General features: G+C 43.8%; 1 protein-coding gene across 7 annotated transcripts in view; it reads right to left on the reverse strand.

Moving 5' to 3' along the window:
- LOC111967653 (nuclear distribution protein nudE-like 1-A) overlaps nt 1-12,969 on the reverse strand; it is a 32,789-nt gene extending 19,820 nt beyond the window's left edge. For 2 of the 7 annotated variants that reach the window (XM_023992865.2, XM_023992866.2), the window contains exons 1-2: nt 12,047-12,228; nt 3,343-3,443 (exon numbers count right to left, since the gene is read on the reverse strand). In XM_023992865.2, coding sequence (XP_023848633.1) covers nt 3,343-3,437 — 95 coding nt within the window. In that variant the 5' untranslated portion in view covers nt 3,438-3,443; nt 12,047-12,228. Of the gene's footprint in view, nt 1-3,342; nt 3,444-12,032; nt 12,230-12,483; nt 12,585-12,886 lie in introns of those variants that run through there. The other 5 variants (XM_023992867.2, XM_023992863.1, XM_023992864.2 and 2 more) reach the window with 5 other exon arrangements.
- Between the last annotated feature and the right edge of the window lie 10,777 nt (nt 12,970-23,746).

Below are 23,746 nucleotides of genomic sequence, written 5' to 3' on the forward strand. Positions count from 1 at the left end.
CACATCACATCACTTGTCCACCGTGGCCTCTCAAAAACGGTAACAGGCTGTCTGTCTACTACCCAGAGCAAAAGTAGATATTCTATAAATAACCAAAAGGTTGGGTTGTTTACTGTGGGCATGTGGCCAGGACAGGGTAGCATTTCAGGGTGGGGGTTGGGTTGAATGGGGTTATGTAAGTAAGTGTCTGCCGCCCGCTAAAGCCATGGACACACAGCTGCTCTAAAAATGGCTGTGTCCGGGGGCCATCGGCATTGCACGCTACAGGCATGTGACCGGTGGGACACGGTGGAAGGGGGGCCTGGAAACAGCACCCACTTTCCTGCTATGGGCTGTCTGTCCTGTGTTGCTACCCTGGGGGCAGTGGTGTTTTGAAGGGGAAAGCCAAGTGGGCTCTTTAACTTTAAAACCCCAGCAGGTCACCACTTCCTCCATCTGTGGTTAGTTCCAAACGCAGCATCAGCGGTCTTTGAACTGCTTGTTTTGCCCAAGAGGTGAATGTCCCTTTCAGATATCCCTGACCTGTCAGGGAACCCGAGCATCCTCTTTATTGGCCAATTTTTTTGCAACAGTGTTTAGGGGAATCCTCAAGCAAGAGCATCTATTGTTGCTTCACTACTAAATTCATGACAATCTTAAACACACATTTATTGAGCGATACAAAAGGGGAGTGGCTTTGATTCCCATTGGGTGTAAATGTTCATAGAGTCTCATATAACTGGGTGTAGTTTCCCCTAGCGCTGGGTGTGTCTGCTGTCCACTGCGATCTTATCAGCAGTCTTTTGTATCAAAACAGCAGTGCGCCTGTGCTGTGTGATGAGGATGTTCATTGAGAGAAATAGACCACAGAGTCACATCTGTCGCCCACTGCCAGTCTCGCACAGATGGGAAAAGAAAACATACATCTAAGACCGCTATTACATAATCCCATTCAGTGTAGACTTAAGATATATATATATATCTTTTTGGTATTTTACCCCCTTTTTCTCCCCAATTTCGTCATATCCAATAGCGATCTTGTCTCATAGCTGCAACTCCCCAACAGGCTCGGGAGAGGCGAAGGTCGAGTAATACGTCCTCCGAAACATGACCCGTCAAACCGCTCTTCTTAATACCTGCCTGCTTAACCCGGAAGCCAAGCTGCAGCAAAGTGTCGGAGAAAACACTGTTCAACTGATGATTGTGCTAGAGTGCAATGAACCAAGTAAAGCCCCCCCGGCCAAACCCTCCCCTAACCAGGACGACGCTGGGCCAATTGTGCTCCGCCCTATGGGACTCCCGTTCACGGCCGGTTGTGACACAGCCTGGGATAGAACCTGGGTCTGTAGTGCTGCCTCAAGCACTGCGATGCAGTGCCTTAGATCGCTGCGCCACTCGGGAGGCCTTAAGAGATTTTCTAATGTGAAACCAGATCTGTCCCTTTGGAAGTATAAAGGAGTATTGAAGGACATTCCTAACATGGTCTTACATAAAGGACTTTCACAGGTTAAACTGTATCGGTCATTCATTAATGCTCTTAAAAACGAAAGAGTGAGGAGAGCTAGGCTAAGAGGTCAATGTAACAAGTCTGGATGGGGAATTTCCTTTCACAAGTACTCAGGATTTAAAGTACAGGTACAGTGGGGAGAACAAGTATTTGATACACTGCCGATTTTGCAGGTTTTCCTACTTACAAAGCATGTAGAGGTCTGTAATTTTTATCATAGGTACACTTCAACTGTGAGAGACGGAATCTAAAACAAAAATCCTGAAAATCACATTGTATGATTTTTAACTAATTAATTTGCATTTTATTGCATGACATAAGTATTTGATCACCTACCAACCAGTAAGAATTCCGTCTCTCACAGACCTGTTAGTTTTTCTTTAAGAAGCCCTCCTGTTCTCCACTCATTACCTGTATTAACTGCACCTGTTTGAACTCGTTACCTGTATAAAAGACACCTGTCCACACACTCAATCAAACAGACTCCAACCTCTCCACAATGGCCAAGACCAGAGAGCTGTGTATGGACATCAGGGATAAAATTGTAGACCTGCACAAGGCTGGGATGGGCTACAGGACAATAGGCAAGCAGCTTGGTGAGAAGGCAACAACTGTTGGCGCAATTATTAGAAAATGGAAGAAGTTCAAGATGACGGTCAATCACCCTCGGTCTGGGGCTCCATGCAAGATCTCACCTTGTGGGGCATCAATGATCATGAGGAAGGTGAGGGATCAGCCCGAATTACCCGGCAGGACCTGGTCAATGACCTGAAGAGAGCTGGGACCACAGTCTCAAAGAAACCATTAGTAACACACTACGCCGTCATGGATTAAAATCCTCAGTGTACACAAGGTCCCCTGCTCAAGCCAGCGCATGTCCAGGCCCGTCTGAAGTTTGCCAATGACCATCTGGATGATCCAGAGGAGGAATGGGAGAAGGTCATGTGGTCTGATGAGACAAAAATAGAGCTTTTTGGTCTAAACTCCACTCGCCGTGTTTGGAAGAAGAAGAAGGATGAGTACAACCCCAAGAACACCATCCAACCGTGAAGCATGGAGGTGGAAACATCATTCTTTGGGGATGCTTTTCTGCAAAGGGGACAGGACGACTGCACCGTATTGAGGGGAGGATGGATGGGGCCATGTATCGCGAGATCTTGGCCAACAACCTCCTTCCCTCAGTAAGAGCATTGAAGATGGGTCGTAGCTGGGTCTTCCAGCATGACAATGACCCGAAACACACAGCCAGGGCAACTAAGGAGTGGCTCCGTAAGAGCATCTCAAGGTCCTGGAGCAGTCTCCAGATCTGAACCCAATAGAAAATCTTTGGAGGGAGCTGAAAGTCCATATTGCCCAGCGACAGCCCGAAACCTGAAGGATCTGGAGAAGGTCTGTATGGAGGAGTGGGCCAAAATCCCTGCTGCAGTGTGTGCAAACCTGTCAAGAACTACAGGAAACGTATGATCTCTGTAATTGCAAACAAAGGTTTCTGTACCAAATATTAAGTTCTGCTTTTCTGATGTATCAAATACTTATGTCATGCAATACAAATGCAAATTAATTACTTAAAAATCATACAATGTGATTTTCTGGATTTTTGTTTTAGATTCCGTCTCTCACAGTTGAAGTGTACCTATGATCAAAATTACAGACCTCTACATGCTTTGTAAGTAGGAAAACCTGCAAAATCGGCAGTGTATCAAATACTTGTTCTCCCACTGTATATATAGTGAAACCACAGGATTCCAACATACTGTCATACTTCTGAGTTTCTGGTGAGTTCAAGTAAAAGAAGCCTGATGATCTTAGATATAGCATTAATGTAACATAAAAGGCATGATTTGTGCATATCTTACTTTTTCTTGTACTTGAGGGAAAGAGTCTTCCAGAAGTCAATCTCCTCGTCTTTCGAGGTGAATTTTGGAATCATATCTGTGTTCATGATATACATTTAGATCTGGAAAATCAACAGAAACAATTTATATTACACAAATCAAATCAAATGGATTTATATAGCCCTTCTTACATCAGCTGAAATCTCAAAGTGCTGTTCAGAAACCCAGCCTAAACCCCCAAACAGCAAGCAATGCAGGTGTAGAAGCACTGTACAAACAAACAATTGTATTTATCAGTAGCACTGTTGGGTTGCAAAAGTTGAGTGGCAATACATCATCGTCATATAGACAAACAACCACCAGAGCAAATATGGTACATTAGATATGTTTCCAAAAAGGATTAGGACCACAGTAGAGTACACAGAGCATCCATCAGTGACACAGGACATTCTTCATTAGAAACATTGACAGAATGACCTGAAGTACCCTGCTCTGTCCTCTCCAATCGATACCTTCTCAACATCCTCTCAAGCTATTTTTGTACAGTTGTAACCGAGTGCCATAGTGTGTGTTTATGCGTAATGGATGTGCGCCCCCGCTCGTTCTCTCTCTCTCTCTCTCTCTCTCTCTCTCGTTACAAAACACACTGGAATGATTTTCAACTCAGCAATTTCAACTCTTATTTAGTAATCATTTATTATGCACTGTATGCCAAAGCCACAGCAGCTGGCTCTTCCGCAGGTTGCCTAGCTCTTGAACTTCCCAGGCCAGTTAGTTGGACTCCTAGGACTGCAAGCTGTAGCCTATCTAGCTTAGATCTATCGCCTAATAAGACAGACATCAACTCCTGGGCTGTAGCATCAGGTCCCATCAGGACGCAGAAATCTGTAGATCAATGATTTTTCTGGGAACTAATCAAAGGGCCTGTCTGAGTCCCTAGCCTCAAACAGGGTGGATTACTAAAATAACTGTATTAATTTCCCCTAGCACAGAAAAAAGGGATGTAACAACGCATATTTGAGTTTCCTGGAATTAGAAAACAGAATTTAAAAAGCGATGTGTTAGCCTATACATAGAGATCTGTTGTGTCAACTGCTGTTGCAGTATTAAGCTCCAAATAACTTTCTTGATTCAAATGTAAAAAATGGGAAATAGGTTGCAGTAGAAAACAAGACATTCTAATTTCCCTGGATGTAAAAAAAAGTGTGGCCAGGAGTAGGGCTGTGGCGGTCATGAAATTTCGTCAGCCGGTGATTATCAAGCAAATAACCGTCGGTATCACGGTAACTTACCGTTAATTAACAAACACATTTAGCATCTCCTGGCTTCCTTCCACACACAACCTACTGATGCAGACCATTGGAACATCTACTAGTCTAATAAATCCATGTAATATAGCCTACACCTTCACAATAAATCCATTGTTCATTTTAGACAGGTCTAAAGAAACATTAATGAAGAAAATGTAGTCTATTTCAGAAGAACAGAATAGCATACTCTGAGTTGTCCTTAATTAAGGTCCTGATCTGGTTATGTCATATGGCTGTGGGCTACACTAGTTCATTTAGCAGACAAGATTTGGTTAGAATTCTGTGACATTATTTTATAGTATGAAGAATACAATTGAACAAAGCTGAATAAAAAAAGAAAGGATATTTTCTCCAAATGATTTGAGGGAGTGGGCACATGCGGCTATTCTGTGTTGAGCGGTTAAAAAAGAAATAGGTACTCCTATATGCTTAATTTAGAGTTATGTAACTTTAGTTGTTCTACAAACGTTGGGCTATATGTTTAGATTTTAAGACATTGTAAGGCTGTATGATGCGAGTAATCATGATTTGAAAGGCATGAGCCCTGCTTAGTTGTTTGTGCAGGCTGTATGTAAACACTTCATCAGTCTCTCATTCACAATTTGACAAGCACTTGATAATGACTGGAATTTCCCGGCGGCATCCCTTGTGTGTGGCCGTAATGCACCCTAAAAAGAAATCTATGCCTTTTGCGGCCAGCGGCCGTTGTTCCATTCTCCCTGCGTGCTCTGAAGTGCCTCTCACTCACATGGCTCTCCATCACGTGATCAGGTCTTTCTCACAGGCTACAAGTGAAGACAGACACTTTGGGGATGCAACTGCTCACGTTCTTATTCAATTCCAAGATGCATATTAAAGATTTTGGAAGAACTGTCCACATTTACTTTTCGTCAGCCAACAAGATGAGTAGGCCTAATGAACAGCAAACGCACTAATCTATCTACTATCCCCCATAGTACAAAAGTTTACCTATTCTGTGCGAGAAATAAATATTCCAAACATAGTCTGGGACAGTTGTGGGATGTGATAGATCCCAAATTAATACAACCACTAGCATCAAAACAAATATTTTATGGAACATTTAGCTTCAAATATGATAAACTGTTAGGCTATTCCTTCACATTATAAGCACAGCAATGCACACACAGCAGTAGGCTAAGCGCGAGTGTTCCATTAGCGGGAAAACACCATTATCAATAGTGACCGCAAACACGATTATGCATGTAATGCTTTTATTATAAAAGGTGCATTTTATGGTGAAAATGATCTTCCCCAAACTTGAACCTCACACACTGCTTATGTATGCCAGTTAGGCTCTACACCCCTTGTAAAGCAAATGAATGTGCTTAATTTTAAAATTGCCCACTTTAGTTGCAAAAAAAAGGCATTTTTCTTGCCTAACGCTGGGCATCATTCACAAGTAATAATACAGTGCATTCGGAAAGTATACACTTTTTACACATTTTTTATTACGTTACAGCCTTATTCTAAAATTTATTAAATTGTTTTATTCCTCAACCGACACACAATACCACATAATGACGACGCAAAAACAGTATTTTTTTTACATTTTTGCAAATGTATTAAGGATTTAAAAATCTGAATGACCTTATTTACATAAGTATTCAGAACCATATCTCAGTACTTTCTTGAAGCACCTTTGGCAGCGATTACAGCCTCCAGTCGTCTTGGGTATGACTCTACAAGCTTGGCACATCTGTTTTTAGGGAGTTTCTCCCATTCTCTGCAGATCCTCTCAAGCTCTGTCAGGTTGGATGGGGAGCGCCGCTGTACAGCTATTTGCATGTCTCTCCAGAGATGTTCGATTGGGTTCAAGTCTTGGCTCTGGCTGGGCCACTCAAGGACATTCAGAGACTTGTCCCAAAGCCACTACTGCGTTGTCTTGGCTGTGTGCTTACGGTCATTGTCCAGTTGGAAGGTGAACCTTCGCCACAGTTTGAGGTCCTGAGCGCTCTGGAGCAGGTTTTCATCAAGGATCTCTGTACTTTGCTCTGTTCCTGCCCTCAATCCTGACTAATCTCCCAGTCCCTGCCGCAGAAAAACATCCCTACAGCATGATGGTGCCAGGATTCCTCCAGATGTGACGCTTGACATTCAGGCCAAAGAGTTCAAACCAGTTTTCGCTTTGTCATTATGGGGTATTGTGTGTAGATTGATGAGGAACATTTTTATTGAATCAATTTTTGAAAATGTGGAAAAAGGGAAGAGGTCTGAATACTTTCCGAATGCACTGAATATAATTCACAAGTGATAAACTAATATTGTCACCCATCAGAATATTCTTAATTTAATATTGTCTTTACATATAATAAATCATATGTGTGAAATTTGTTTTGATTTAGAAAGGACCATTATCATGCACCCATCTCGAGACAGGGGCAGGGGGAAAAAATACATGTCATCTATGCACTTAAATAGTGAATGGAGGATGCTTTTCCGTGGTTCATTTTCATGCCAGCCAGGTAGGCTACACTCCTGTTGTAAAGATAAGCAATGTGCTTAATATTAGGAAAGTTGAGAAATAAATATAGTAGGCCTAGCCTATAGAAACCTGATGGGATCCTCCTCTTTTTAAGAGGCCATCACTCTGTTTCCTCACACAATTGCATAGCCAATAGAAATGTTGCTCAACATGAGCTCTCATGAACTGTTTGATTAGATTTTGAATCACATTTGCATTGATGTAGAGTGATTAGGGGGACAATAGAGTGCTGAGTACCAGGCAGTTAGCAAGTTTGGTAGGCTACTAATGACCATCAGCAGCATCAGAGCTTGGAGAAGCTTAATTACCGTGACTAAACAGTCACGTGGAATTTGACTGCCTTCATGACGTGGAACCGCCGGTGTGGCGGAAATACGGTCACCGCAACAGGCCTAGCCAGGAGTCACATTCATCAGTGACTCCATATTCTGTGTGCATTGATTAGAGATCTCCCACTTCACGTTGCTACACATGGAGCATCTTACTGTAGTGCCAACAAAATAAAGCTACAGTACACGTGTGAAACCTGTGTAGGCTATACGGCCCTCAAACTCAACTCTGGACCGCGAAGCCTGTTCCACTCCGTTTGTCCATTGTTCCTTTCTAATTATGGATTTTAAACCTGGGACACCAGGTGGGTCCAATTAATTATCAGGTAGAAGAGAAAACCAGCAGGCTCTAGACCTCGTAGGGTAAGAGATGTATACCACGTTATAAAAAATTTAAAAACGACATTCACAAGTTTGTTTTATTAAATTAAGGATTTCAAATGTCATGGTATATCCTTGTGTGTAGAAATGTCACATTGTCATTCAATAAAATGATCTAAGTCTTCTCATTGTAAAATAGGCCTATGATTATTCTTTTTTTTGTTGACAAAAATGAATACTCTTGCAAGTATTCGAATACTAATGTCCATTCGGATATTCGAATAATCGTACCAATCCCTACAACAAACTGAGAAAGTCACCGTACTACTGACACTTCTCTTGTCGTCTCCTGCCCTGGTATGGGATTTATGCAGGTGGGCAACCAATAGCCAGATAGCCGACAACTCAAGGAAAAAGAGCGAGAGGTAAATAGGGAGAGATGGACAACGCTTCTGTTGTGCAGTAGTTAGTGGCATTCTGATAAAACCTTGGGAACAAAATGTTGCTGACTGACTGACCTCTACTCTGGAATGACATTATATTGAATGTAGTGACAAAATAGTTTGATGGCCACAAAGGACTGAGCCAGACTGAGCCTTGAGAGAGAGGCAGTAGAACAGCTCAATTTGCTGTACAGAAATCATACAAGGATGAACAGAATATTGCAGTGGAATTGCCATGTACTCTCCTTACTCCTTACTTTGAAAGTGTTTTTCTGTCTGGAGAGTTGGTGATGGGTGGTAAGAGAGTTGTAGAAAATAGGGATGTGGACTGAGTAGGGTTGCACATTTTGGGGAATATTCAGAGGTGGAAACTTTACATGGGAATTAACGGGAATATATGCGAATTAATATTAATACCATTTAAATGTAGATGTTTTTTGCATTAGATCTATTTACCATATCATATGGAGACAGAAACATTTTACCTGATCATAAGTAGACATAATTGCAAATGATTAAATCCTTCCAATAGAAAAAAAAAGTAGTTACAAATGGAACTTTAATTAAATGAGTTGACTCTTCACATGGGATGATTTCACTGAACAACAAAAGAAAGGGAATATTGAATGATCCATCGCATCTCCCAAAAATGGGTTTAACATACATCTGTAAAATGATAGTCTAGAAACTAAAGCTTTCTCAGGATTCCATGTCTTCTCCACCTCTTGAACATCAGTCTCCAGAGGCCTCATCTTCACTTTCACTTTCCAACCTTGTGAGGATGGCTCGTTGTCAGGCTCAAAAAGCCTCAAATTTGCCCGGATGGCACCAATTGTTCAACCCTTGTATTGGTCAGCCTGTTGCGTGCGTTGGTGTGTCTGTTCCCAAACAAGGACCAGTGCTCTCTGAGGCGGCTGAGTTGGTGGGATTTGGACGATGATGGAGGCAACAAGGGAAAGAGCCTCAAAACCACAAAGTCCCTTCCACCAGTTGATTGATGAGATATGTTGGCACAACTGCCATATTGCAAAAAAAGCCCTTTCTTGGAAGTGTACTTCGCCAGACTGCCAAGAACCTTGCCCTCATCCAGGTTAAGGTGGCAACACGGTAGTGATGACACCATAGGCCTTGTTGATCTCTGCACCAGACAGGATGCTCTTGCCAGCATACTTGGGGTCCAACATGTACGCTGCGGCGTGTGGGCTTAAGGCAGAAAGTCTTCACGATTTTTTATGTATTTCAGAACTGCAGTTTCCTCTGCTTGGAGCAACAGTGAAGTGGGCAGGGCAATACGGATCTTCTCTACATTCTGCAAAGCAGAGTCTGAACATCAGACAGGATGGCATTGTCTCCCTCAATCCGTGCAATGGCTACTGCTATAGGTTTCAGGAGTATCAGGCTGCTTATCACTCTCTCCCAAAATACATCATCCAGGAGGATCTTCTTGATGGGGCTGTCCATATCGGCAGTCTGTAATATGGCCATTTCTTGGAGAGACTAATTCCCCTCCAGGAGACATGATGAAAACACCACCCCAACATGTATTGATGGGCAGCTTCAATGTGGTGCTCTTATTCTTCTCACTTTGCTTGGTGAGGTAGATTGCTGCTATAACTTGATGACCCTTCACATACCAAACCATTTCCTTGGCTCTCTTGTTTTCAGTGCCATAATGTCCTTGAGCAGATTCAATGCATGAGCAGCACAGCCAATGGGTGTGATGTGAGGGTAGGACTCCTCCACTTCAGACCAAGTAGCCTTCATGTTCGCAGCATTGTCTGTCACCAGTGCAAATACCTTCTGTGGTCCAAGGTCATTGATGACTGCCTTTAGCTCATCTGCAATGTAGAAACCGGTGTTTCTGTTGTCCCTTGTGTCTGTGCTCTTGTAGAATATTGGTTGAAGGGTGGAGATGATGTAGTTAATTATTCCTTGCCCAGGAACATTCGACCACCATCAGAGATGATTGCAATACAGTCTGCTTTCTCTATGATTTGTTTGACCTTCACATGAACTCTGTTGAACTCTGCATCCAGCAAATTAGTAGATAAAGCATGTCTGGTTGGAGGGGTGTATGCTGGGCGAAGAACATTCAGAAATCTCTTCCAATACACATTCCCTGTGAGCATCAGAGGTGAACCAGTTGCATACACAGCTCGAGCAAGACATTCATCAGCATTTCTCTGACTACGTTCCTCCATTGAGTCAAAAAAACTTCTGATTTCAGGAGGACCATGAGCTGTTGCTATCGAATAAAGTGTCTGATTCATCATTTTCACCTCGAATAGAAGTAGAGGGACTCTGTTGCATTCTTCACATATGATTTGGCACAGTATTTGCAAATGTACACAGCTTTTCCTTCTACATTAGCTGCAGTGAAATGTCTCCACACATCAGATAGTGCCCGTGGCATTTTCCTGTAAAGATGAGAAAAAAAGAGTTAAAAAAAAAACAACACAATTCCATGTACAGATAAATAGTTAAGCAGTTAGATTAAACAACTTCTTTGTAAGATAAATGTTTTAAAATGAAACATGTATGGAAACTGTTGAATTAACACTCCTCAGTTAGCAGGCTCAAGCAAGCTAAAACCCACATGGTAGCAAAAACTAACTAGCAGAAATTGTTAACAAGTTAGAAATTATTTAAACACACTTTGCTGTAGGCTACTATTTACTAATTAACAAAACATTATGTCATATAAAATATATTCACCCCACCCAGTATTACCATCAAAACTTACCAGAAAGCATGTAGTCCTTGGCTCAGACAGTGTAGTAGCGTGAGCTCAATAGCATCTCATTAGTGTGCAAGATCTTGAGAATCAGCTGTACATATATATGATGGATGAGTGCACTGCACATGTGATGGAAGAATGCACTGTGCATGCAGAGGGTAGCAATTCCATTTGAATTGGGGATAGTTTAACCAAAATATGCCACAAGACCTAGAATTGCCTTGTGTATCCCACAAAAAAAGGTTAACTATTAAAAGCTAACTTTGTTGATGAATTTATGCACAATTCCCCAAATTCCAGGGCTTAACTTCCCATGGAAAATTTCCAGAATTTACCGTCAAGTTTCCGAACCATTGCAACCCTAGGACTGAGAGAAGGGAGTTGGAGAGGAGAGAAAGAGGTAATGTAGCTTGTACTTGAAGGCCACTACTCATTATAATATTAAGTCCACATGACAGGAAGATGCATGCAGTGCCTGACACGTTTTCTATTACCGCTGAATTATTTAGTGGGAAAAGGAGAAATTCTCCTATCTGGCAAAAATGATATCACAAAATGTGGTGCAGAATAATAGTAAAGAATAGGCTGGCTATATGGTGAATATACTGGATCTTACTGAACGCTTTAGCTAGCTACAGCATGATCTCATTCTTGCATCATCATCATCATCATCATCTCTAACAGGAATCCTTAACGTGAAGAACATCTGCTGCCAGAAAAACCACCGACATGACAAGCCCATTTCAAGGCCATCTGGAATGTGGAAAAATAATACTACACAAATCTATCCATCTATAACAAATAAAGTATAGCATTGTCATTTAGTTTGCTGTCATTAGTTACAAGGTAGTACGCCAAAATGAACTGTCAAAACCAAACTGTCAGCTGTCAAACATGCCCGGTCTCCGAGTCGCTAGCCACACGGGGTGACGCTTGGCTAACGTTAACTAGCTAGCTACTTACTGGTAGCTACCCCCATCAATTCGAAGGAATTGTATTTTCTTGCATTTTGCGATAATAAAGACAACGATTACATTGTGTAAAATCCCAACACAATGTCATACATACATATTGCGACATACTTGAACATTTCCAGTCGGTGTATTGCCCCTTTCGATGGTTTTCAGTCCATAGTTGTCCTCTTGGTGGTTCTCTGTAGTGATGTGCAGTTCGCTAACGATTCGTTCTTTTTGAACGACTCTTTTTTTCCTGACTCGAGAGTCATGATTCGTTTTTCTGAGTGACTCGTTCATATTAGGGGGTTGTTTGACCTACTGTAACTGTTAAGTGCTGGCAGCAATGAGTCAGGTCCTACAGCAGGATTAATACACGCTCGTCTGTCATATGCGCGCAGGGAAATAGATCATGAACATAGAGAAGAAAAATACATGTTCACACCTGATAATTGATTATTGAATATTATGATAAAAACAGCTTTGTATAACCAAAACATACACCGCATCTCCTCAACGAACTCGAGTAAAACGTGAAAGCACGTTCAAGAATGTCAACACCTCACCTGATTGGTCGGAAGAAAATGTCCTGTCCACCAGAGCTCATGTCTTTCCTTTGGTGCTTGCTTGCAGATTTTTTTTTTTTAACTGCTAAACTTTTGGCACAGGTTAGTCGCTAAATGTGTGCCAAAACTCTGAGTGCACAGATTCGACATCGACAAATGTAGTTTTGATTCACAGAAGAAGATTCACCAGTCGCAAGTTTACTAAATGAGTTGTATTCATTCTGAAATGTAGCTGCGTGCTTGCAAATCGTATTGAATATATTCACATATCAATTTACATGTTTGCAAGTGTTGTATTTATTCACACATCACGTGTTGCATTTATTCTCAAAATAACTACAAAACTCAGTCTACAGGTGCAACTCATACTTTACATGCTTGTATTAAGAAGTCAATATTTTACCTCCATAGAACTTCCCATCGGTACTCTGTTCGGGAGAAACTGTTGATGCTAGGCTGGGACACGCGCGCAGCCTTCCTCATACAAGGACAAGACACGCACTAGAGCAGGACAAGTGCATCAGAATAGATTTTAAGCATCATCTGGTGGTCAAAAGCTGCAATGCACGTCTTCAATTAATAGTTTTTCCAATTACACGGTTCTGTAGCCGACCAGTTAATATATAGCCCAGTGTTCTATATGATTGATTATGTTTAAGCTACTACAGTGTTTGACTGAGAACGTAACAACAAACTATCTCGAAGCAGAATTATATATTGTTGTTGAGTGGTGAATTAATTGGTTGATTTGTGGGGGTGATCTAGTCATATACTCTCCTATTCATGTATAACATTCTGGGAGATTTTTTTGTTGTTGCTAACTTATTCACTGGACACGTCTGTTTATTATAGGCTGTTTATTATATACTTTATTATATGCTTTATTATTAAAGGCTTTATTATACGCAAGTTCCTCGGGCTTGTGCAAGAGGTGTCACTACAGTCCCTGGTTCGAATCCAGGCTGGATCACATCCGGCCGTGATTGGGAGTCCCATAGGGTGGCGCACAATTGGCTCAGCGTCGTCCGGGTTTGGCCGGGGTAGGCCGTCATTGTAAATAATAATTTGTTCTTCACTGACTTGCCTAGTTAAATAAAGGTTAAATAAAATATCCCTGCCTCTTTCCACTCGCTCCCCCTCTTTCCAAATCCCCAGTCCACACACGTTGCTTAGTAACAAGTCCAAACAACTCATGTCAAATTTGCTGTTTGCAAAACTGGAGTAATCCCACAGGGCTAGAGGGCCCTTTGAAAGGTGTGTGCTGGCAGGTTGTGCTGCAGTGCTGGAAGAATGAACTTTTCAGTGCATGAAATGGGTGCTCTCCAAACAAACTCATAGCACCACAGTTGTGAGCCATAGTAGTGGTGCACGGGTTCACGGGTTCACCCACACCCACCCACAATTGCTAATAGCCCATTTGCAACCGCACGACTATATGTAATAAAGTGAAAATCTGAGGCTGGCACCTGACACTAACCCGCAAATATAGCAATGCGCTGTAGGCTAAAGTCAGAGTTGGCAGAACAGTTTTTTGGCAGGGGGTTTATTGTCTGGTAGGACTACAGGAACTATATTCAATAGTCAGGTTCAATGCTATCTAAAAGTCCAATTTGTTTGCAATGTACTGCAATTCTTTTTTTTTTTCACCTTTATTTAACCAGGTAGGCTAGTTGAGAACAAGTTCTCATTTGCAACTGCGACCTGCCAAGATAAAGCAAAGCAGTGTGACACAGACAACAACACAGAGTTACACATGGAGTAAACAATAAACAAGCCAATAACACAATAAACAAGTCAATGACACAGTAGAAAAAATAAAGTCTATATACAGTGTGTGCAAAAGACATGAAGAGGTAGGCAATAAATAGGCCATAGGAGTGAATAATTACAATTTAGCAGATTAACACTGGAGTGATAAATGAGCAGATGATGATGTGCAAGTAGAGATACTGGTGTGCAAAAGAGCAGAAAAGTAAATAAAATAAAAACAGTATGGGGATGAGGTAGGTAGATTGGGTGGGCTATTTACAGATGGACTATGTACAGCTGCAGCGATCGGTTAGCTGCTCAGATAGTTGTTGTTTAAAGTTGGTGAGGGAAATAAAAGTCTCCAACTTTTATTGGAGACTTTTTTTGCAATTCGTTCCAGTCACTGGCAGCAGAGAACTGGAAGGAAAGGCGGCCAAATGAGGTGTTGGCTTTGGGGATGATCAGTGAGATATACCTGCTGGAACGTGTGCTACGGGTGGGTGTTGTTATCGTGACCAGTGAACTGAGATAAGGCGGAGCTTTACCTAGCATAGACTTATAGATGACCTGGAGCCAGTGGGTCTGGCGACGARTATGTAGCGAGGGCCASCCGACTAGAGCATACMGGTCGCAGTGGTGGGTGGTATAAGGTGATTTGGTAACAAAACGGATGGCACTGTGATAGACTACATCCAGTTTGCTGAGTAGAGTATTGGAAGCTATTTTGTAGATGACATCGCCGAAGTCGAGGATCGGTAGGATAGTCAGTTTTACTAGGGTAAGTTTGGCGGCGTGAGTGAAGGAGGCTTTGTTGCGAAATAGAAAGCCGATTCTAGATTTGATTTTGGATTGGAGATGTTTAATATTAGTCTGGAAGGAGAGTTTACAGTCTAGCCAGACACCTAGGTATTTATAGTTGTCCACATATTCTAGGTCGGAACCGTCCACTGTGGTGATGCTAGTCGGGCGGACGGGTGCGGGCAGCGAACGGTTGAAAAGCATGCATTTGGTTTTACTAGCGTTTAAGAGCAGTTGGAGGCCACGGAAGGAGTGTTGTATGGCATTGAAGCTCATTTGGAGGTTAGTTAGCACAGTGTCCAAGGAAGAGCCATACAGAATGGTGTCGTCTGCGTAGAGGTGGATCAGGGAATCGCCCGCAGCAAGAGCGACATCATTGATATATACAGAGAAAAGAGTCGGCCCGAGAATTGAACCCTGTGGTACCCCCATAGAGACTGCCAGAGGTCCGGACAACATGCCCTCCGATTTGACACACTGAACTCTGTCTGCAAAGTAGTTGGTGAACCAGGCGAGGCTGTCATTAGAAAAACCAAGGCTATTGAGTCTGCCGATAAGAATACGATGATTGACAGAGTCGAAAGCCTTGGCCAGGTCGATGAAGACGGCTGCACAGTACTGTCTTTTATCGATGGCGGGTATGATATCGTTTAGTACCTTGAGCGTGGCTGAGGTGCACCCGTGACCGGCTCGGAAGCCGGATTGCACAGCGGAGAAGGTGCGGTGGGATTCGAAATGGTCAGTTATCTGTTTATTAACTTGGCTTTCGAAGACTTTAGATAGGCAGGGCAGGATGGATATAGGTCTGTAACATTTTTGGTCTAGGGTGTCACCCCCTTTGAAGAGGGGGATGACCGCGGCAGCTTTCCAATCTTTAGGGATCTCAGACGACTACGAAAGAGAGCCTCAGTGCAGTGGGCAGCTGGGAGGAGGTGCTCTTGTTCTCCGTGGACTTTACAGTGTCCCAAAACTTTTTGGAGTTAGAGCTACAGGATGCGAATTTCTGCTTGAAAAAGCTAGCCTTTGCTTTCCTGACTGACTGTGTGTATTGGTTCCTGACTTCCCTGAACAGTTGCATATCGTGGGGACTATTCATGTACATACATTATATTTTAAGTCATTTAGCAGACGCTCTTATCCAAAGCGACCTACAAATTGGTTTCCTTGATGATTTGTGTGAGATTGAGGGCATCTAGCTTAGATTGAAAAGCAAACTTAGGGAGGAGCTTCTGATGTTGACATGCATGAACCAAGTTTTTTTCAACAGAATGCACAAATGAGGGTGCCTGGGACACGCAGGGTCTGGTTTACCTCACATCACCGAGGACAAGAGGAGGAGTAGGATGAGGGTACGGCTAAAGGCTATAAAAACTGGTCGCCTTGAGCGTTGGGGACAAAGAATAAAGAGCAGATTTCTGGGCGTGGTAGAATAGATTCAGGCATAGATGCAGACAGGATGGTGGGGGTGCGGGTAAGCGGAGGTAAGCCCAGCACTGAGTGATGAAGAAGAGTATTCTGGATAAGCTGGTAATACATTTACATTACATTTAAGTCATTTAGCAGACGCTCTTATCCAGAGCGACTTACAAATTGTGCATTCACCTTATGATACTCAGTGGAACAACCACTTACAATAGTGCTATAACTCTTTATAGGGGGGGGGGGGGGAGGAGGGGGGGGGGGTGGGGGTTAGAAAGAGATTACTTTATCCTATCCTAGTATCCTTAAAGAGGTGGGTTTCAGGTGTCTCGAAGGTGGTGATTGACCTCCGCTGACCTGCGTCGTGAGGGAGTTTGTTCCACACATTGGGGTGCCAGAGAAGCGAACAGTTTTGATCGGGCTGAGCGGGAACTGTACTTCCCAGAGTAGGGAGCGAGCAGGCCAAGGTGAATGAACGCAGTGCCCTTGTTTGGGTGTAGGGCCTGATCAGAGCCTGAAGGTACGGAGTGCCTGTCCCCTCACAGCTCCGTAGGCAAGCACCATGGTCTTGTAGCGGATGCGAGCTTCAAACTGGAGACCAGTGGAGAGAGCGGAGAGCGGGGTACGGGAGAGAACTGGGAAAGTTGAACACCAGAGCGGCTGCGGCGTTCGGATGATTAGGGGTTTTAATGGCACAGGCAGGGACCCCAGCCCAACAGCGAGTTGCAAGTAATTCCATACGGGAGATGACAAGTGCCTGGATTAGGACCTGCGCCGCTTCCTGCGTTATAATGGGTGAGGTCACCGCATGAGTGGGAGGTGGGACAAAGGAGGTATCAGAGGTATAATGAGTGTAAACTAAAACAATGATAACTAACCTAAACAACAGTATACAAGGCATATTTACATATGAGAGAGACATACAGCGAGGCATAAAGTAATCACAGGTGTTGATTTGGAGAGCTAGCTAAGACAACAACGGGTGAGACAACAACAGCTAATCAGCTAAAACAACAAAGTCACTATAGCTTGACTAAAACTTGGCCATAAACATTGTTTGACATGCTGTCTTGATGTTGTCATGGTCCCTGTCATCGTCATGCAGCGTCCTGATCGAGGCGCCCAGGGTCCTGGTGATGTCACATTACATTCACAACAGGCTGTTTCAGCAGTAGAGCTGCAAGGTGCTGAACGTGCAGCCCAGGGTGGGTGGGGCTCTGAGTAGGGACAGGCTGATGACGAGGAGGAGGACACAGAAACACTGGTCAGCACTGCCCTGTCCATGCTGCTCAAGCTGGGAAACCTCCTCCTCAAAGCAACCAAGGTGAGTCATCAATTGCAGCATTGCCATTGGTGGTCAAACTATAGAGACAGACTTATCCAATCACGTCTTGGGTTCATTGTGGGGAAGATCTAATGATAGATAGTTATCAGCCACATGCTATTTTTGAAAGAAATTAGGCCTTCTATAGATTTAAATTTGGAATCCCTTATCCCTGACTGACCATTTGTTTTGGTGCCTCCATCATCTCTCTATGGGTACAGGGTTCAAAGATGCCCCTGGGCTTTGTGTTGGATGAGATACCAGAGATGATAGTTCCTCAGGATGTCCTGGTCCAGCACCTGTCCAGAGGAGACCTTCTAAGCCCCAAGTAGTACACTCTTAGAAAAAAGGGTTCCAAAAGGGATCTCCGGCTGTCCCCATAGGATAACCCTTTTTGGTGCCAGGTAGAACCGTTTTGGGTTCCATGTAGAACCATTTGTGGAAAGGGTTCTAGATGGAACCCAAAAGGGTTCTACCTGGAACCAAAAAAAGATTCAAAGGGTTCTCCTATGGGGCAGCAGAAGAACCCTTTTAGGGTTCTAGATAGCACCTTTTTTTCTAAGAGTGTACCTGCGGGCCTAACACACCCTTCGCCACATCCTCATGGACTCTGGTGAGCAGGACTTTACACACTCATCAACAGGGTTGGTTAACTCCATTTGAATTCAGTGAATTTAATAAGTTATATGAAGTTCCAGTACATTAATTAATTGAACAAATTGCCAATGAAAGTCAATGGCTTTCAGATTGTTACATGGGTCACATTACCTGATAACTTTGATACCTAAACATTACCACATGCTGTATGTTCTGTGATTGTTCAAAGGGCACGTGTTTGGAAGCGGTTTAGTGTTTGGCCCAAAGGTCAAAGGTATGGGTCTGTCAGTATGTCACATCAAACCAATGCACAAGTCTAACATTGCATGCATCATCTCACTTTTGACCTGAATGACTTTGAATGGATTCTCTCTGAATGAAGGATATTTTGATTCCGGCACAATATATTGCTGTGTACCCCAGAGATTCTGAGGTTATGCTGTGCATATAATTTGGGTCTCTGAATGAAGGATATTTGGATTCCGGCACAATATATTGCTGTGTACCCCAGAGATTCTGAGGTTATGCTGTGCATATAATTTGGGGTTCACAGCGTACCTGTGAATACCTGTTGTTATTGTCTGAGTTCTATTATTATTATTTGACATGGTCAAATAACTCAAGCATAGATTGGTAACTTGTTTTCTAATTTGCCACACAGAAACTAAAGCCCATGAGTAACTTGGTCAAAAAGAATGGCACCGATTGGCCTATAGAGACCGCTGTTATAAGCAGTCTCACTTAAACCCTCATATCCCTCGCCCCGTTTGACCTAGAGACTTGAAACATTGTATGTAGGTGTCTAAGGGATTGGTTAATAGATGTCTGAGTTTCTGATAAATCAGGAAATCCGATTTTATGTGTCCATTTAAATCCCACTCCACAATGGCCTATCAATTTAAAATGTTTTAGGGTCGTAAAAAATACATTACCATGTTGAACCATGTTAAGTTTGGCATTGATATCTTAAAAAATAAGGAAAGTGTTAAGAATTCACTTTTTTGACTATGTAATGCTAATGCAACCTCTTAAGGATCGGACCCTTTTTTAAATTTCCGCCTAAAATGACATACCCAAGTCTAAAATAATCATGAAAAATCTTCTCCTCATGAAAGTCAGATTCACTCCAAATTTGGACTTTGGACTCATCACAATAGTCATTAAAGAATGTGAGAAAATAACGTTTATGCATTCAAAGATTACATTACCAGTCGATGTCCAGAGTTCCGGAGTTCCAAATTGTTCCGGAGTTCCAAATTAAGCAGCAGCAGCTGAAAAGATGAGCTCCTACAAATATTGAAATTTAAATGTTTTTTTTAGAGTAAAGTACATCGAAAAAAAATCAAAAGAAAACTGCAAACTGAATAGTAATCAAACAAGCAGCAAACAAAGAAGAAAGCTTTTGAAAAAGTAACAATTTTCATAAAATTATACCGTTTTCTTAGCTAGCCTAAGTTGTTTACCTGTTGCTAGGCAGTTCTAGGACACTCCTGCAAAGAAGCTAGCTAGCTCAACAAGGACGTGTCTAGTTGGCAGAAGAGAAGAAGGGACAAAGAAGGGACAAAGTGGACAAAATAAGGACAGAAGAAAAGGGAAAGGGACATTAAGGATAGCAGTCCTCAAAAGACACAAAAGACAATAATACAAGAAACAACACTTCTTATTGCCTCTCCCTCTACACTACGCACTCCCAGTTTGGTTTGAGACGAGTATAGTTGAATTCCGCTTTTGCTCCACAGTAGGATTACAGGTAGTAACATCTTCATTTCATTACAGTACAACAGTTGATTTGGTTTGATCTTAGCTGGCATACATAGCCGTCTTTGTATCAGATAATTGTGTTCCTAGAGTAATTGCGAGGTTACCTAGCCAGTAGAGGTTACCAAGCCAGCTACACTATTCAAACAAAGTCAACAACGCAGCCCACTGCTACGTAGCCTATCTATCACCCAGCTCAGTACTATATCATTTTAGTCAATAAGATTTTTTGCAACGTAAGCTTAACTTTTCTGAACATTCGAGACGTGTATTCACTTGTCATTCCAATCTCCTTTGCATTAGCGTAGCCTCTTCTGTAGCCTGTCAACTATGTTGTCTGTCTATCCCTGTTCTCTCCTCTCTGCACAGACCATACAAACGCTTCAAACCGCGTGCCGCTGCACTCTAACCTGTGGTCCCAGCGCGCACGACCCCACTGGAGTTCCAGGTCTAGGCAGCCTCTGGAACTGCGATCTGCGGCAACAAGGCAGAGTTCATCTCAGCCTATGCTTCCCTCCAGTCCCTCGACTTCTTGCACTGACGGAAACATGGATTACCACTGATAAACTGCTACTCCTACTGCTCTCTCCTCGTCTGCCCACGTTTTCTCGCACACCCCGAAGAGCTTCTGTCAGCGGTGTGGTGGCACTGGGATCCTCATCTCTCCCAAGTTGACATTCTCTCTTTCTCCCCTGACCCATCTGTCTATCGCCTCCTTTGAATTCCATGCTGTCACAGTTACCAGCCCTTTCAAGCTAACATCCTTATCATTTATCGCCCTCCAGGTTCCCTTGGAGAGTTCATCAATGAGCTTGACGCCCTGATAAAGTTCCTCCTAGAGATGGCTCACCTCTCACAGTTCTGGTACTTATAACCTCCCCACGTCTACCTTTGACTCATTCCTCTCTGCCTCCTTCTTTCCACTCCTCTCCTCTTTTTACCTTACCTCTCACCTTCCCCCCCTACTCACAAGGCAGCAATACGCTTGACCTCATCTTTACTAGATCTGTTCTTCCACTAACTTCTCATTGCAACTCCCTCCAAGTCTCTGACCACTACCTTGTATCCTTTTCCCTCTCGCTCTCATCCAACACTTCCCACACTGCCCCTACCTCGATATGGTATCGCGCCGTCCCAACCTTCGCTCTCTCTCCCCCGCTACTCTCTCCTCTTCCATCCTATCATCTCTTCCACTCGTGCTCAAACCTTCTCCAACCCTATCTCCTGATTCTGCCTCTCAACCCTCCTCTCCTCCCTTTCTGCATCCTTTGACTCTCTGTCCCCTATCCTCCAGGCCAGCTCGGGCCTCCCCTCCTTCTCCGTGGCTCGACGACTCATTGCGAGCTCACAGAACAGGCTCCGGGCAGACCGAGCGGAAATGGAGAAAACTCGCCTCCCTGCGGACCTGGCATCACTTTCACTCCCTCTCTCTACATTCTCCTCTTCTGTCTCTGCTGCTAAAGCCAATTTCTACCACTCTAAATTCCAAGCATCTGCCTCTAACCCTAGGAAGCTCTTTGCCACCTTCTCCTCCTCCTGAATCCTCCTCCCCTCCTCCCCCTCCTCCCTCTCTGCTGATGACTTCGTCAACCATTTTGAAAGAAGGTCGACGACATCCGACCTCCGTTTGCTAAGTCAACGACACTGTGCGTTCTGCTCACACTGCCTACCCTGTGCTTTGACCTCTTTCTCCCTCCTCTCCAGATGAAATCTCGCGTCTTTGTGACGCCGGCGCCCAACAACCTGCCCGCTTGACCTTATCCCTCCTCTCTTCTCCAGACCATTTCGGAGACCTTCTCCCTTACTCACCTCGCTCATCAACTCATCCTTGACCGCTGGCTACGTCCCTTCCGTCTTCAAGAAAGCGAGAGTTGCACCCCTTCTGAAAAACCTACACTCGATCCCTCCGATGTCAACAACTACAGACAGTATCCCTTCTTTCTTTTCTCTCCAAAACTCTTGAACGTGCCGTCTTTTTGCCAGCTCTCCTGCTATCTCTCTCAGAATGACCTTCTTATCCAAATCAGTCAGGTTTCAAGACTAGTCATCTACACTGAGACTGCTCTTCTCTGTGTCACGGAGGCGCTCCGCACTGCTAAAGCTACTCTCTCTCCTCTGCTCTCATCCTTCTAGACCTATCGGCTGCCTTTGATACTGTGAACCATCAGATCCTCCTCTCCACCCTCTCCGAGCTGGCATCTCGGCGCGCCCACGCTTGGATTGCGTCCTACCTGACAGGTCGCTCCTACCAGGTGGCGTGGACGAGAATTCTGTCTCCGCACCACGTGCTCTCACCACTGGTGTCCCCCAGGGCTCTGTTCTAGCCTCTCCTAATTCTCGCTACACCAAGTCACTTGGCTCTGTCATATCCTCACATGGTCTCTCCTATCATTGCTATGCAGACGACACACAATTAATCTTCTCCTTCCCCCCTCTATAACCAGGTGTGAATCGCATCTCTGCATGTCTGGCAGACATATCAGTGTGGATGACGGATCACCACCTCAAGCTGAACCTCGGCAAGACGACTGCTCTTCCTCCCGGGGAAGACTGCCCCCATGATCTCGCCATCACGAGTTGACAACTCCATTGTGTCCTCCTCCCAGAGTGCTAAGAATCTTGGCGTGATCCTGGACAACACCCTTCGTTCTCAACTAACATCAAGGCGGTGACCCGTTCCTGAGGTTCATGCTCTACAACATTCGCAGAGTACGACCCTGCCTCACGCAGGAAGCGGCGCAGGTCCTAATCCAGCACTTGTCATCTCCCGTCTGGATTACTGCAACTCGCTGTTGGCTGGGCTTCCTGCCTGTGCCATTAAACCCTACAACTCACCAGAACGCCGCAGCCCGTCTGGTGTTCAACTTCCAAGTTTCTCTCCTCACCCCGCTCCTCCGCTCTCTCCACTGGCTTCCAGTTGAAGCTCGCATCCGTTACAAGACCATGGTGCTTTGCCTACGAGCTGTGAGGGGAACGGCACCTCCGTACCTTCAGGCTCTGATCAGGCCCTACACCCAAACAAGGGCACTGCGTTCACCACCTCTGGCCTGCTCGCCTCCCTACCTCTGAGGAAGTACAGTTCCCGCTCAGCCCAGTCAAAACTGTTCGCTGCTCTGGCACACCCAATGGTGGAACAAACTCCCTCACGACGCCAGGTCACGGAGTCAATCACCACCTTCCGGAGACACCTGAAACCCCACCTCTTTAAGGAATACCTAGGATAGGATAAAGTAATCCTTCTAACCCCCCCCCCCCCTAAAAGTGAGATGCACTATTGTAAAGTGGTTGTTCCACTGGATATCATAAGGTGAATGCACCAATTTGTAAGTCGCTCTGGATAAGAGCGTCTGCTAAATGACTTAAATGTAAATGTAAATGATGCATATTAGCACATATGCTTATATGCTAAAATATGCTAAAAATACTTCAAAAATCTTCTCATGAAGGACCAAATTACACGAAATGTGGAATGCAGGCACATGGTACATGTCTTAACTAAGTTTGAGAAAAGGGATTGGTCAAAGGATGTCTGAGTTATTGACAAATAAGAAATCAGATTTTACGTGTCCATTTAAACCACTGTTTATCCACTCCACAGTCGCCTATCAACTTGAAACG

Source organism: Salvelinus sp. IW2-2015, linkage group LG8, assembly GCF_002910315.2.
Source record: "Salvelinus sp. IW2-2015 linkage group LG8, ASM291031v2, whole genome shotgun sequence".
Classification (NCBI taxonomy): Eukaryota; Metazoa; Chordata; class Actinopteri; order Salmoniformes; family Salmonidae; genus Salvelinus; species Salvelinus sp. IW2-2015.